Source organism: Camelus bactrianus, chromosome 25 (assembly GCF_048773025.1).
Source record: "Camelus bactrianus isolate YW-2024 breed Bactrian camel chromosome 25, ASM4877302v1, whole genome shotgun sequence".
Lineage (NCBI taxonomy): Eukaryota > Metazoa > Chordata > Mammalia > Artiodactyla > Camelidae > Camelus > Camelus bactrianus.
Window position 1 is genome coordinate 12,447,945 of NC_133563.1, and position 15,998 is coordinate 12,463,942.

General features: G+C 35.6%; 1 protein-coding gene across 4 annotated transcripts in view; it reads left to right on the plus strand.

Annotated features, from left to right (window-relative positions):
* The window catches only part of ZFPM2 (zinc finger protein, FOG family member 2), a 428,442-nt gene that overhangs the window by 86,043 nt on the left and 326,401 nt on the right, over positions 1-15,998 (plus strand). For 2 of the 4 annotated variants that reach the window (XM_074352601.1, XM_074352599.1), the window contains exon 2: positions 3,142-3,321. The exons of 1 other annotated variant lie outside the window; for it this stretch is intronic. In XM_074352601.1, the coding sequence (XP_074208702.1) occupies positions 3,142-3,321 (180 nt within the window). The remainder of the gene's footprint in view (positions 1-3,141; positions 3,322-15,998) is intronic. One more of the 4 variants, XM_074352600.1, reaches the window with a different exon arrangement.

Here is a 15,998-nt window from a genome sequence, read left to right on the forward strand (position 1 = left end):
AGGTTTTGGATCATTGTGCTTTTGTTTTCATTTGTCTCAAAAGTATTTTTTGATTTCTTCAGTGATCCATTGGCTGTTTAATAGCATATTGTTTAGCCTCCACTTGTTTGCAGTTTCTGCAGGTTTTTCTTGTAGTTGATTTCTAACCTCATAGCATTGTGGTCGGAAAAGATGCTTGATATGATTCCAATTTTCTTAAATTTACTGAGGGTTTCGTTGGTGTACATATCTATCAAAATTCATCAAATTGTGCATCTGAAATATGTGTAGTTTACTGTACAGGAATCATACCACAATAAAAAGTTTTATATGATACATAAGCCTTTTTTGACATATGTGTATATATAGATAGATAGATAGATAGATGGATGGCTTGGTTAGACTTTTAGTTTTGCCTAGATCAATGCTTTGTGGTTTTGTTTCCTTTCAAAATTTTCACATGAGATTTTCCATTTAATTTTTAATTCAACCATTAAACCTGAATTTAATATTATACCATTAGAGTCAACTTAAGTCATTGAATATTGTAAATAATTGCTCAATTACACATTACCCTTAATAAAAAACCCTTTTGTTAAATGTTAGCATGTATGCTGCAATTTTTATTTTTAAAAAAGAAAGCATTTTTACTATTAATTTTATTCTTATAATATGCATATGTTCTCTGTATACTATATAGACTTTTATAATTGAAGAGCCTCCAGGAATAAAAAAAGAAATTCAGGATTATAGATCAATAAAAAATGTTAAAAAAAAATTCAGTAAATTATATATGAATTATTTAAAATACTTATTTTACAATTAGAGATTTACTTTTTGTTAGTAAAACCCAGAGTATATATTCCAAAAAGAAGTATATATTTTCATTTCTGTTATGTGATGTAAACTGATATTAAGGGAGTTTCTTTACAGATTGACTTGATAAGGAAATTATGTAAATAATTAATTATTAGTAATCAATTACTTTATTTTTGGTAATATCTATAAGATCCTTCTGGTTATTTTTGGGGGGGGGGCATGTAATATTTTGGTTGACTTCTGTCAACCTGAGAAGAGCAACAAGAGGCTTCTCAATTTCTAAAGACTAGATCTTTAAGCAGCCAAGAATAAAGTTATGTGAATATGAATTAGCAATTTCTGAAGGTTTCTATGTTTGTGAGTAACTTGCTTTATAGTTTTATTTATGAAGGAATGCACTTATAACTACCAAAGGATGGTCTGCATAGTAGTATGGTATATTCATAAAAGGTATTTTTAAAAATTTTGACTTTTCATATCAATTTTTTTACTTATTAGCTTGTAACCTTACTCTAGTTAACTAATCTCCAGACCTTTGTTTTTCAGATTTCCCAAATAAAAATACTAATAATTCTCATAACTACCTCACTGGGTTATTTTAAAGATTACATAAGAAAGTGCTTTGAAAGTCCTACATGAGACACAAATGAGACAGCTTAGGTGTCTTCTTTTGACCAAACTTGTTATTAAAATTAAGTTGCTTGAACAAAATAAAAACATGGAAATATTCTATTTTATTCCTCATTAGACTCAGAATTAATAATTAGAATTATTCAGATAACTGTTTTAGTGATTGTAATATTTTACCTTATGACTATTTTATATGTACTTTGCATGTCTTGCTACATGACTTAATTGTTTTAAAAGGTGAAAGATTATAAATTTTAAACCTGAAGTAATGAATAAGAGATAAAAACTAATATGAGATCCATAGCTTTTGAATGTGGTTTATACTAAAACAGAATCTGTGGTTTTTAACCCTCCACCTGGAGTATAAAAAGACATTTCCAGAGGGTTTTGGAATTAGGGCATCCTTTCTTCCATAACATATGATATTTAAAGAAGAAAAAATAAATTTTAAAAAGCACAAAGAAACTCTAAGAATTTTTTTGCTTGGATTCCCTTAATTTAAATCCATGCAACTAATGCTCTCCATAAAAATGTGTCATATGAGTTCAGCCCTTTGGGAACTTGCTTTTGGGAAAACACTAAATACATCACTGTGCTGTATGTACCTATTCCTGTTTGCTCATACATGTGTGAAAATTGTCATATATGCAGTATTTTAAACTATAGAATTTCTCCTTTGGTCCTGAAAATTTCCTAGCACATTTCTAAGCAGTAAGAGAAAGAGACTGCCCACATTTCTAAGCAGTAAGTATTTAGCCTGTCTGATGAGGCTGCTGACATGAGTGACAATTAGTACAAATTACCATAATTGTGTTCCTTGGACAAAATGCCACAGTGCTTCTTTAGGAGCAAATGCAGGCTTCTGCTTAGTAAAATGAGTCAGATACTTTCATTCTTTAGAGCAGTCAGAAATTCACAATCGGCAGCGTGGTATTCCCACGTCGTCCACTTCAGATCCATCTGAACAACTACAGCCCTCCCTTTCCTTTCAATAAACCAGGTCCATTAATGTAATGCACCTCACTCTCATTCACTCTAAGGAAGTTGTATTTTTATTACAGAAAAAGTATCACATAAATACAAATTACATTTTTTTCATTAGAAAACTACTTTTCATTTCAGAAAAAAATTCAATTAATTGTGAATAGGGTTATGCTTTCATCAGGGAGAGAAATATGTAATTTTTCTTGAAGCCTCAAACACATATAATGAAATCTTTTCTCAGAATCCACTCTTAAGATGGATTTTTTAAAGTATAGACTTTATTAAAATCTCAGTTCAATTAAAATGCATTCAATTACTTTAAATCTTTATTAAAATCTCAGGTAAAATTGTACAACGGTGTAAAAGAGACTTGTACTCTTTACCAGGCAGTTAATTCTAACAAATGAACGTAAAGTGCACAGTTTTGCTCTTCAGGAGAGAATTGAAAAAATAAGCTTTGGGCTTCTCACTGGGGGTGGGGAAGGATGGGAGCTGGAGGCTGCTGTCTCTGTAGGAACTGCAGACCCTGGCTTCCTTCCACTTCTTATCATAGGCCAGGGTTACTTGTTGACGTGGAGGTGGCATTATGTTGTGTGAGTACCCTTGGTACTACTTGGCCTTGAGACATGAACATCAGCAGTTTGGGGGGAAGATACAGCAGCAACTTAATCAGAAAGACCCTATTTCAGAACTTTATTTCACTCTCTTCTTTGGATGTTTTTGGTACAGTGTCCCTGATTCTTTTTCAAGGGCCGCTAGAAGATGCCATTGAAGAGGAAGAAGAAGAGTGTCCATCAGAGGAAGCAGACGTCATCTCAAAGGGGGACTTTCCACTGGAGGAAAGCTTTTCCACAGAGTTTGGGCCTGAAAATCTGAGCTGTGAAGAAGTGGAATACTTTTGTAACAAAGGTAACCGTTCATGGCTGGGTGCAACGTGGGAGTCCATTTACTCAGACGATTTTGTAAAGTTGAAAAAAGTGCACTGACAGAGTGGAGGAAAGGTGTTCAGGGTGCTAGGATATAATTCAGAAGTCTGAAAATCTGTGTAGAAGTTTTTAAACCATGCAGTATTGTTTTGAAGGATAAAAGCAGTAATTCTGCTTTCATAAGTCATGTTGAATATTTAAGCAAATAGTTTCACATTGATTAGCGTATTAACTGTGGTCATTTTCATGTTGATTGGCCAATTAACTATAGGACATTTAATGCTTATCATTTATTCTCTCAACAAATATTTATTGAATGTCAGTTGTTTGCCAGGCACTGAGTGTAAGCATGGGGTGGGGCAGATGGAGCCCCCCAACCCCCAAGGTTCTGGCTCACTCCATTTGAAAACTGAACACCTGGGGTGTTTGACATTGACTTTCAACACTGAGGATGGTGCTTTTCTAGATATTGTCAAATAAGAAAATACACACTCTTTCTGTATTCAGGATATTCTTTTGACCCACTAAATTATCACAGAAAAAGAACCTGAGACACTATATCTCAGCCTATTGCCAACCTTAACTTGGAGCCAAGTGGCCTGGCCAGTAGCTTTGTCCTCACTGGACATGTACACTGACTATTTAATTTGCTTTTTTTCAAAAATGAGTATAAAGTTTCTTCTAATTCTTTTTAATTTTTTTTTGTTTGATTATTTGCCTCTGCAAGTGAGGTGGGTCATCTATTACCACCTGCACCAGTATATAACTTCACAAGTGTTTGAATCACTTCCTTGATTTAGAACAGCTACTTTGGGTGATTCGACCATGGATTGTTTCCCAGAGGGCATGACTGAGAGTGTGTGTCTGTCTCTGTGTATGTACCATTTTTACTTTTTAGGCAAACTGAGATTATGTGAAGCGATTTTTTTAAATGTGTTTGTGTGAATCTGATGATTGGAATTGACAGTCTGAAATCAAGGGTGCTGCTGTAGCTTCCCCCCAAACTGCTGATATTCATGTCTCAAGGGCCACATAAACATTGGCTACATATTACTAAAATCCCATGATGACTTTGTCCTGTTGGTGGTGTGTTAAAAACTAGACAAGCCAGTGCCCATCCCTGTGGTCAGCAGAACTCCATGCTCTAGGCCTGTGGAAATGGAAAGGCAGCACCAGTGCTTGGATACAATGAAGTTCAGAAAACCTCTTTGACCCTTAACTCCTGAAGACCTCAAGATGGCTTTGTAACCTGGTCCTTGTCCTCCACATCAGAAGCTTTTGCTTGGAAACAAGAATGATCTGGACAAAATTGGCCTTCTTTGTTAGTATTCACTCAGATTTCAGGCCGAATTAACATTTTCCCTAGTTATTTTGGACATTAGAACCACTTGATAGCCACAGCAATACATGTAAGAACTGTTGGGAGATAAAGGGTTTTTAAATCTGTTTGAAGACATCCCATTTTTCATCTTTATCAGGAAATATATCCTTCAGTGCATTGTGGACAACCTGCCTTATGTTGTGGGATTGCAATGAAGGAAGGAACCAGTAGCTGGAAAGTACCATTTATTCTTCTTGCTCTTGTCCTTAAAAGAGTTAGTGTATGGATTCAGACATTTTTGTCAACGTAATTAATTCAAGGAGGAAGTCCTAATAGGTATTATAGATGTATGTTGCATTTTGGGACAATCATTGGTTATAGCCTGTGTTTAATGAAAGAATATAGAATTCCAAGGTTTAAGTTACTACTTTCTTAGAAGAAATTAGACTTAAAGGCAGATGCTTATTACATGATTACATAATTATGCTCTCAGGAAAATAACCTCCATTTATACTAAGTAGAGTCTTAACTCATGAAAAATAATGATAGGCCTTGAGGAACTAAAAAAAATTGAATTACAATTATTAAGAACATTATTTAGTGGCTATTTTTATTAACTGAGAATTGTTGGAAATTTGAAAATATGTCAGAAATAATATTTAATATATAACATACTAAATAATATATAATTATAGATTATGCATTATAAAAATAATTCTCTAATGTTTAGTTTCAAACTAGAAAGTGATGATAGATAGGAACAAAAATTTTAATTTTCACATATTTTTAGGATAAATACTACTATTTCAGACTACTGTTGCCTTATTTAATAGGAAGGAATTTCAGTATTTTTTACTCTCATAGAATGTGAAATGAAGGGATTCCCACTAAAGTTAGTAGGAACCAGTGTGAAAGAGAGACAACTCTTTGATATGTATTGCATCCCCTTGAGGTCATACAAGGGATTCCATCCATTTTTCATTTAAGTTGATAAGCTACAATAGGAAGAGAAAGTTTTTCTCTCTGGAAAATTAGAAACTAGTCTTCCTGCAGAAATTTACATATTAGTCTCAGTGACACATAACTGTATTTTCTTGCAGTTGCACGGAAGAAGACAGATTAGGCATTAAAAGAGTGTAAGTATTTAAATGGTTAATGATGCCAGTGTCATGACTAGAAAAGCATGTAAGGACCGTTCTTTTGAAGAAAAATACATTTAAATGGTGATCATTGATGAAACATACTTTTTGCACATATTCCAAATCATTTGTGACAACTTAAAACTGTCCATATATAGATATAGGAAATGAATTGGGTTACTTGGAAAGTTTCTTTGTCTAGAGATCTAGGCATGATCAAAATCTAGCAATGACATAGTTGCTTTTTGGGTTCCAGGGATAACAGTTTTGAATATCAAGCAAAGGATAGGGGTTTAAAAACTCAGATCGCAAAAACGTGGCTAGAATATCTTGTTTCCCAAACAAGATATTTTGACACATTGTCACAGAAGAATACTGAAGATATAGTTAAAATATATCTTCATTTACATTTTAGCAACTGTATTTTGTATAAAAGCAATCATATGCTATTGTAACTTTCCTTTTTTAAAAAAGAAGAAAGGAAAAATCCTTGCTCTTTGTAGAGACATAGCTTACCATATGTAAAAATTCCCACTTCTTTTAAAGTTGAGCTTCTACATTATATAGGATATTTTCACTATTTAGAATGATTCTTTACTTATTATTGTATTATTTTCCTCACTTCCACATGGATATTATGTTTCTCTTGTTGTCAAAGGGCAGGCATTTTTACAAGTCTCAAAGTGTTCGTTAATATTAGTAAAGTTGCTAGTCATTATAAAACATGTGATTAAATATGACCCAAATCACTCTCATAATGTAATATTCCACAGAAATGTCAAAAAATGTTAGTCAGAATTTTGTCATATTTAAATGTGTAGTATTCTTAATCATATGAATCTAAAGCATAAATATTCACAATTAAAAATGGAAAAGATCACTTTAATAAAACTTCGTTATAGTCAGAGACCTAAAATTTGAATATGACAATTCTATTGAAGATTACTATGTCACTTTTACTTTGGGTTTGTTGTGTATTTCATGTTTTTATTTTTCATCTTTGAAATGAATGGAATGAACTATGCTTATAAAAAGATGCTATTTCAAAGTTGCTTTGAGACGCTTAGACTTTAAGAATTTTAGCAAAATGGAAAGCAATACTTTAAATTTGCATCATCCTCTTTGGTGCAGTAAGTTTAGATCATTTGGCATATTGCCTTACAGTATCTCAGAGAGGAAGGAAACAAGCAAGAATTATTTCCTTGAATTTACAGATGACGAAGACATCAAGGCTGGGTCCATCAGTGCTACACATTTCCTGTGGTGCTGGATTATTTGCTTCAGTGACTTTTGTATGCCTTTATTCTGGTTTTTTTAGAGTAAAAATGGATGTACATCACTGTAAGCTTAGAACTAAGCAAACTAATATACATTGAAATATAGGTGATCTGGACAGCAACCTGGGAAGTTTTTAGTTATGTCACTGCTGGCAGGTGGGAACTCTTTTATATATTAGCAATTCTTGGATAAACTCAGAGACAGCAAGTTTTATAGTGGGGTTGACATTGGAGCAGCTCTAAAACTCGTCTATTATCATTAGTTATTTGGAAGATGGTTTCCCCATGAAATATTCAAGTTTGTTAATGATTAAAGTAAATAAACATATCTTGGGATACATTCCAGGAAGATGTCACAGGATACGTGAACAGGAAGAAAACTGTCAGGCAAGCGTCTCTAGGCTATTGGAATGTAATGCTATCAACAGACAAACAGAAACCTTCCAAAGTACTACGTCAGTGAACTTCGAATTATCAACGATGATTTTCTAGAAAAGTTACAGAGGGCCCTTACAAACTGGTCTCTGATGACATCATCTCTAAACAAAGTCTGAAAGGGAAAATGATGCCATCAAAGTTAGTTTCTGGAAGAAAAACAAACCTTACTTCTAGTCCTACTATCTAGATACGGAGAATGGTCAGAGACATCACTGGGTGCAGTGCTTCACCCGGAGAGACGAATTAATGTTAGAGCCCTTCAACCTGGGAAGATTAGGGTTGATAAAAGGGGGGCACAATGGAAATCCATAAAACAAGGAAACAGATATATTGTAACAATGGGTATTCCCACCACATTAAAAAATATTTGACCCAGGTAACATGCAGAAAGTAATAGACATATTTCTATTTTAAATGAGTTTTAAAATAGAAAGATGCAAATCATACTAAAGAAAATAGAATAAAGCCTGAGTTACTCAGGCTTGAATTTAGCTCTAGCTCCAGAAGTAATTAATACCAAGCCAAAAGCAAACATAAACATATTTAATTAGGTTGGCAGAAGCTTCCAATTCTGTTCAATAGATTGAATTCAGTACAACTCAACCCATATATTAAGCATCTGCTCTGTGTCAGACCCTCTTCTTGGTGCTGGGGCTACAGCAGTAGACAAAAGTCCATCCCTACTCTTAGGATAAGAGAGAGAGACAATAAATAATGAAACTTAACATTGTATAATATGGTGGGTGACGTTGGGCAGTGTTTAAGAAGACAGCCCAGGTAAGGGGGATAGAATGCCATTGTGCCTGTGTGCATTGCACACTGTGTTTAAAGAGTGATAAGAGGGTAGGTGAACCTTGACGGGAGACCTGAGGGAAGGGAGGGATCTTCCGGTCCTCTGGAGTTCAGTTGGCTGTACCTATGAGGTTAGTGTTGCAGGAAGCCAGGAGAGGACAGCAGAGAGCTGGGGGACTAGGAGAGGTGTGCCCATACCTGTGGAGCTTGTTGCTCTAGGAATCTGTTGGATTCCTACCACTGTGGGAAGCTGAGGTGAGCCACGGAGGAGAGCTGAGGTACAGCTGGGAGAAGAGGCCCAGTCATGACGCAGTGTGTGTCTACCTAGAGGAGGAAGGTCCGTGGAGAGTAAAGGTTCAAGCAGAAAATGGAAGCAAGCAAATCAGGACGCTGTCAGGAGATAACAGATAACTCCAATCAGAATCATGCCTTTCGCCAAGGGCTTGATGAGACTCCAGCTGTAGCTCATTAATGTAGTTTCCGGAAGAGCAGTTTGGGGGTGTTCGGGGCTGATATGAATCACTTTGCTGACTTCTGCAACACCAGAGCTGGCTATATGTTCTCTCTAACTTTTCACATCCTTGAATTAGGAAGATAGAGTAGGGGGCGTGAGACTCTGAAGAATTTCATCATTGTGCTTAACTGTTCTGCCAGTAGGTTGCCAGACTCATTGAAGCCTTCCTCTCCCCCGCCTCCTTCCTTCCTTTCTATCAATTGTGTCATTTTTGTATCTTTGTTTAAAAATTCGGAAGTAACTGAGGAAAAGCCATGTTTCTTGTTGGACTCTAACAAACTAAAGCCTAGATTATTGGCATTTATCACCCCTGCATGTTAAGGTAAAGCAACAAAAAATCTTACCTAGTTTCTTAATATACTAGGAGAATTAAAAAACATAGCTCCATGCAGATTTGACTTGTGTGAGTCATAGCTGCTTGTTTTTCACTTGACATTCATGCTATTTTGTTTCCTATTTTCTTCTTTTTATTAGTATTAGTATTAGTATTAGTAGTATTTTAGTTTAGATAGTCTATATATATTTCCTTAACTCTTTTCAGTCACTGTGGTTTCCTTCCTCCTCACTTACGTCTTTAATGACATGTTTTTGCCCCCTCTGTCGCTTGGGCAACTGGAATCAGAATCTGCAAAAGGCAGCTCTACCGTAATCACTTTGAGTTCAATAAGGAAGGAGATCTTTACAGGCAACTTTGTTCCTTTTTTCTTAACGGGATTAAGAAGCTGAGCTTTTTAAATTCTTGCATATAACATTGACATTTCCAGGGTGTGTTTGGACCAGGGAGTTCAAAGAGAAGGAATGAAAAAGAAAAGCCAATATGACTTTGTTTTTTACCTTGCTGGAGGAGCTGTTTGTGCAAATCGCCTATAAGCTTATTGACCTGAATCTTTGACTCCTTGTTTTCTCTGGATTTGGCTGGAGTGGAGACACTGATGGAGCCCTGATAGAGCTGATTGAACAGCCCCCAGCTTTGCTTGGCACAGACCTCCCTTCCCTTCTCCACCACCTCCCCCTCCCTCCACATGACATTATTATTCCTTGGCAAACCCTCTGTTTTCCTGGATCCAGTACTTCTTTTTTAAAAATGTATTTTAAAATCATTAAATTTTTCTTGCATAACTCATCCAACAATGCAAAATGGAAGGTAATTCTTTTTAGAATATAGAAATAAAGGCTGTAATGATGTCCAACTTGTGTTTTTGTCTCATAAGATTGGAAAAAAGAAGGAAACCTTGTGACATTGTGGTATCACTCTTCTGGCCATCTTTAAAGTCCCCAAAACATAGTTTTTGTTTTCAATCAGCTTTTTTTATTAAACCACAATTACTGAAAAAATGAGGGAGCGTTTGAAGGCAGTTTGTGCTTACAGGGGAGTCAGCATTTTCTCTGTTTTGGTGGAACCAGAGGGTGTACAGATTTTGTCTATGATTTAGTGTTTTATATGTAAGAGTCAGATCAAGCTTTGTCTGTTTACCTCATCTTTGATCCCAGATATATCATTATAACAATTTCAACAAAATTAAAATGATTGATTTTATGCGATGTTGAAATGAGTCATGATGATATCATTTATATGAATCATGTATGATAATATATACTACATTTTGCATATGATAAACTAAATTCATTGTTTTTTCTGTGAGCTGACTGTTAACAGATCTCCACTGTGCAGTCTGCTAAAGACTTTTTTGAAAACACTAAAACTTGACAAAATATATAATTATAATTTATGAAATAATTTCATATTGTAGTACAGTATATTTCACTCTGCTTCTACCTGACTATATAAGATGTTAAGAGATAATTTCTCTGGTTTTGTTACATCTTTATTTTATATCAGCATCATTATTGTTAATAATGGAAATCAATACAAAACTATTTTACTATTTAGAGAAGTTGCTTTTTTGATTTTATGTTTATGGTTTCTGCAAGTGAAAGAATGTTTTTTGACCCATAAAATTTAGTGTAGGTTTATTTTTCCCTACAATGTTGAAATTCAGGAGAAAAGAATTTATTTAATCTGCTGTTATTATACATATATAAAGCTAATCATCTGGGTATTAGGAGACATCTGCATTATTGGTTGACTTTTTTACTTTTAATCTTGATATTGAATTAATTAATCATTGATTTTAGCTGAATATAATAAAGGAAAACTACATACTTACGAGCTCTTTTATTGCTACATTTTCTCAGTGATATTTTGGGTAGAATGAAGAGCCCATGTTTCTTCAAGGAACTAGTTTTGGTCAAATTGTAATTATATAAATAGTTATTTTAAATTAAAATGCATTTTAAAATTCTATTTTGCTCTAAATAAATAAATAAATAAATAAATAAATAAATAAATAAATAAATAAATATAAAAACAGTTCTAGTTTGCCAATCATTTACATTTATTAACTCAATTTTTCTACTTAAAATTTAAAGTATGAATAGCATTAGGGATGCCTGTGAAGCAAATTTAATCATATAGAATTAATGTGGTTGACAATCTTGAATCCTACTGTTGGTCCCATAATAATTTGAGATAAAATGTTATTTTAGAGAAACAGATCTCTTGGAAGTAACCGTATCTTTTCTACTTTTTATCCTTTAATGTCATAAATGATTTAAAAACATTTTCTTGGTTCTGCACTAGCATTTTTTAGGTTTAAATCAAAAAAGATTTTCAAAGCTCTTAATCTTCTAATATAAAATGCATGGTTTCTTGTTAGTATGTAAAATTTCTCGTAGTGTTTTGATTATCATTCGAGAAGCAACAGGCAGCATTAAAGCATTTGCCCTTCCATTACCTGATGGGATAATCTTTACCTCTGGTAGTGCTAAATGTAGAATGTGTGGGAAATGCAGGAAGCTGCGGTATGCTGAATTTAATTCTAGTAATATAGTCAGTCACTTTTTTGTTGTTCTTAAAAGGTCAAGTAAAAATAACTGAATGTGTTACTCCAGTGAAGAAAACACTGATAAAAAACGCAGATTGCTGTTTCAGCTTCTTTTTTGTAGTTCAGTGAGACTGCAGAGATTGGCCGAGATTACATACCAATTATAATCATTATGAGAATAGTAATAATAGCATCCCTTTGGTGACTCCTGAAAGCTGGACACCTTGCTATACATGTATCATTTCTAATCAACTCACTGTCCTGCAGGGTGCATGTTGTCTTCACCTGCAGCTTCCTGAGGCTCACTAACTTGGCCAGAGTCATAAAACTACTAGAGGTTAATACCAAATTCAAACCTAGGTTACTGTACTTATAAAAATAGAAGACTAATTTCATTTTCTGATGTCCATCATTATATAATCCCTTAAGAAGGAGATGAACACATCTGAAGACGCCTGGACATGTGAAATATAAAACTCACTTTTTCAAGGTATTTTTTTTTAACGCTTATGAGACATGATATGTCAATCAAGATGAGGGAATATGTAAAAACAAGAAATTTTAAAATGGTAAAGTAAATAAATGAGGGGTGCATTTAAAATATGTCTCTCCTTTTGGTGCTCCTTTACAGCCTCTGTCAATGTAAACCAATTTGCAGTAAGTAGAGCTGGCATTTTGATGTAATGAGAGGGCTATATTGAAAGCTCTTGGAACTCATTATACTAACAGGATGATTATGTTACCCTGATTTGGTGGCATAAAATAAGCCAGTTTCTCATTGCTTCTTTCTTGTGGAGTTGCTTTCAGGTAATTCAAAAGACTGGGGACAAACAAAACTGTGTGTGCTTGGGCAAAAGCCAGTAATAAATGGCAAGAATGTTTACAAATCCATCAAACTATTTGGATAGGAATTTCGGCCCTGTAGAGATGTTTGCAAAGTGAACTCTTGAAAACAGCTTGACCTTAACACAAAATAAGGCCAAATAAAAAGCAGAGAAAGGAAGGAAGGAAGAGGGAAAGAGGGCATTGTTTGCTGGGAAAGCTCTGGGCACTGTGAAAACTTTTCGCTTTTCTGAAGGAAATGCAGTGCAGCAGATGGTAAGAGTGGAAGTGAGATAAACATAGGAACTGGAAAAGTAAGCAATACATTCTAACAGGTTCTGTATCAAAGATCTGGAGAAGTAGGAAGATTAGACAAGGAACTGTTCTGGGACTTGACAGTCACTGTATCTTACCCAGTCTTACGCACATAGCAGAGATGGAAAGTGGAATTGCACAGACAGTCGGCTGTGATTATATTTTTCTGACAGTGAGAAGGGAAGGTCTCTTTAAGGATTATTTTTAAAGATAGAGATTTATCAAGGTGAAAATCTATATTACACTTCACCCCCCCCCAACCTATTTAACAATGGGATTTGATGTCGTTTCTGTTCTCGCCATAGAATTAACACAAGACACTGTGTTTGGATCTTAGATAATGTTTTCCTTTCTTTTCAATGCAAATTATGGTCCAGGATCGTTAATCAACACCAAAAACCTACGTTACCTGTTTCTGGTTGTGTAAGCATTGATGTGTGTGAGTGCCCATAAATGACCACGCAGGTACAGAGGCAGAAAGAGGACTACATAAAGGATGTTCTTATTTCTTAAAGATACAATTATCTAGTAAAGAAAGGAAAATGTACGTACAAGTGAGACAAGGGAAAGTGTATAAGGAGTGGAGGAAATGTTAAGTTTGGGATGATTAAGGAAGCAGTGCATTCGTTCTCAAGCTCCCTTATGGTAATGTGCATCATTCCAGTATGAAAAGCATTCACCAGCATGCATCTGGCTTCACTTAAGCCTGTGATCTATGCTCCTCTGTCCTGTCCTAGTAGCTGACTACTAAAGGGAATACCAGGTGTAATAATCCATAACAGGAAAAATTCTACAAAATGCAGAGTGATACTGACAACAAAGAAGGACAGGGTAAATAGCTAACATTCTAAGGAAACCTCCATTTAGAAAAGAATGATGTTTTCACTATAGTACTGGCAGTTTGTGTTGGGGAACTTTTAAGGTGGACTTCATGAAATCAGTCATTAGTAAAAGGAATGAATTTTGAAAACTTTTGTAAAATGCATACCTTATCTTCACACTTAATATTGCCAAAAAATATTAAAGCTACTCATTCACTCTTTTAGTTTATTGATTGTTTAATGAATTCAGTGTAGGGTAGTGTTGCTACAGAACTCCTTCCTCACTTGCCCAGACTCCTTCCAAGGCCCTGCATCTAATTTTCTAATTATAACTTTGCATTCTTCTCTTAGAAAGGGGCCTCCCAAATTGAATAAACTGCAAGCCCTGTGAAGCCTGAGTCGACCCCTGTTCGTACCTTCATTAAATATGGGTGATCTCATAGGAGGCAGCAATGATCAAGAATGTTGTTTGGTTTCAACTTCCTAAGCTTTGGGAAACCTTGAATAAGATTCCTAAAATGTCTTGGCACTTATAGTAGATATCTGAATTTCAAATCTGTTATCATTCTAGGATAAGTTGCCCTGAGTCTAAAGAGAGCACAGATACTCATGAAAGCACTGTGTCAAAAATTAAAGCAGAGAGGGAAAACATTCTCCCACATTTCTGAAAAACAAGACGATACTGTGGATACTATCTCTGTTTTTCTTGTGTTATCAGCAGCCAAGGACCTCTTGCTGGCCCTGAGGGAGGAGGTGCTGTGGGAAGACCTTGTGTTGAAGAGTCTGAAGGAGTCTCGTGATAACACATTGAGACTGTCCGTGGTCGTGGAAGCTAGATATGGATCTGAGTTTGGACAAGGCTGACATAACCTAGAATAGTTTTTCCTCCCACAGATGTGAAAACTTCATTAGGATTAGATTCAGCTGTAAGAATAGGTTCCTGGAAGCTGCCCTGGGACTCTCCCACTTGCATCCCATCGTCCAGAACTTAGTCCTAAGGAGTGGTCCACCCCACGAAAAGGGAGGCTGGGAAGTGTGGTCCTTATTGTCAGGTGGCCACATGCCCATCTCCAAATTCTGTTACCATGAAGAGTTGTCAGCTTATGTAAAGGGCATCGTTTTTACTTGCCTTTGCTTGATTACTGGGATAATTAATGCCTCAAAGCATTGTGGCCGTCAGCCCATGCCACATGCATGCCTTATCCAATCCAGTAGGTACTTATTGAACACCTACGATGTCAGACACTGGGGGCCATGCAGTGATTACCATGGGAGTAAATGCAGGGAAGGTCCTGGCTATTTTGGAATTTACATTCTAGTGAGGAGGCAGGCATTAATAGAATAATCCCATGAGTGGTACAGAGTGCTTTGACAGAGTGAGGAAGGTCCAAGTGTTCGTAAAATTGTGACGCTGGAGTTGGTATCTAATGCTGAGTAGACGTTAATTAGGTGAAAAGAAGCGATAGGGTTCCAGGTAGAGGGAACGTCATGTGGTTGGCAGGAGAGAGTGGGTGTGCAGAAAGGGCAGGCAGCAGGGACTGGGGTGTGAGCTGACCCAGGAGAGGTATGTTTGGGTTAGCGAGATCAGGAAGGACAATGATCATAGGGTGAAGGACAGGAAAGAACAAGAGGAAGTATAAGAGAGGAAGATAAATACTTTGAAAGCAGCATTACATGCAAATCTGAACTTCCCGTAAGCCATAGTAGGGAGAGAATGAAAGGGTAAGATATATGTAATTCCAATGGTCAAGCAGTGGGAAAAAAAGTTTATCAGAAGAAATAAATGCTATCCCCTATTTGTGAGCCCTGAGAGTCATTTATCATCATTAGGATGTTTGAACTAGGGTTGGATAAAGGGCGTTCAGATATGGACCACAGTTTTTGTTAGCTGCTGTCCCACAATATGCATTCTCCATTGGCCTTACCATTTTGGATGTGTGGCTTGAGTAAAGTCTGTTTATAATGAGTAAATTATATTGTAGTGATGGAGAGCTGTGAGAGTGAGTGAGTGCTTATGAATCATATTCTTAAATGGATTATGAGAAAGGAGGAGCCTCTCTGGAATGAATTGTTAAAGAAGAAAGAATGAACAGTAAAATTATGTGGGAAGCAATATTCAAAAGTGATTGCCTTCTCAAATTGGTATGGTTTTTCTGTGTAAATGAGGTTGGCTTCAGAGATGATAAGATTTGGCTTTACTTTTTGTTACTGTTGTTGTTGGTGATGATGATTTCCTACAAGGAATGCTGGGTTCGAAGCTTGAATTCTAAGGCCAAAAAAATGAAGGAATAATGGTTTATTGATAGGACAACAGATCTGTGAATACGTCAGTTGTA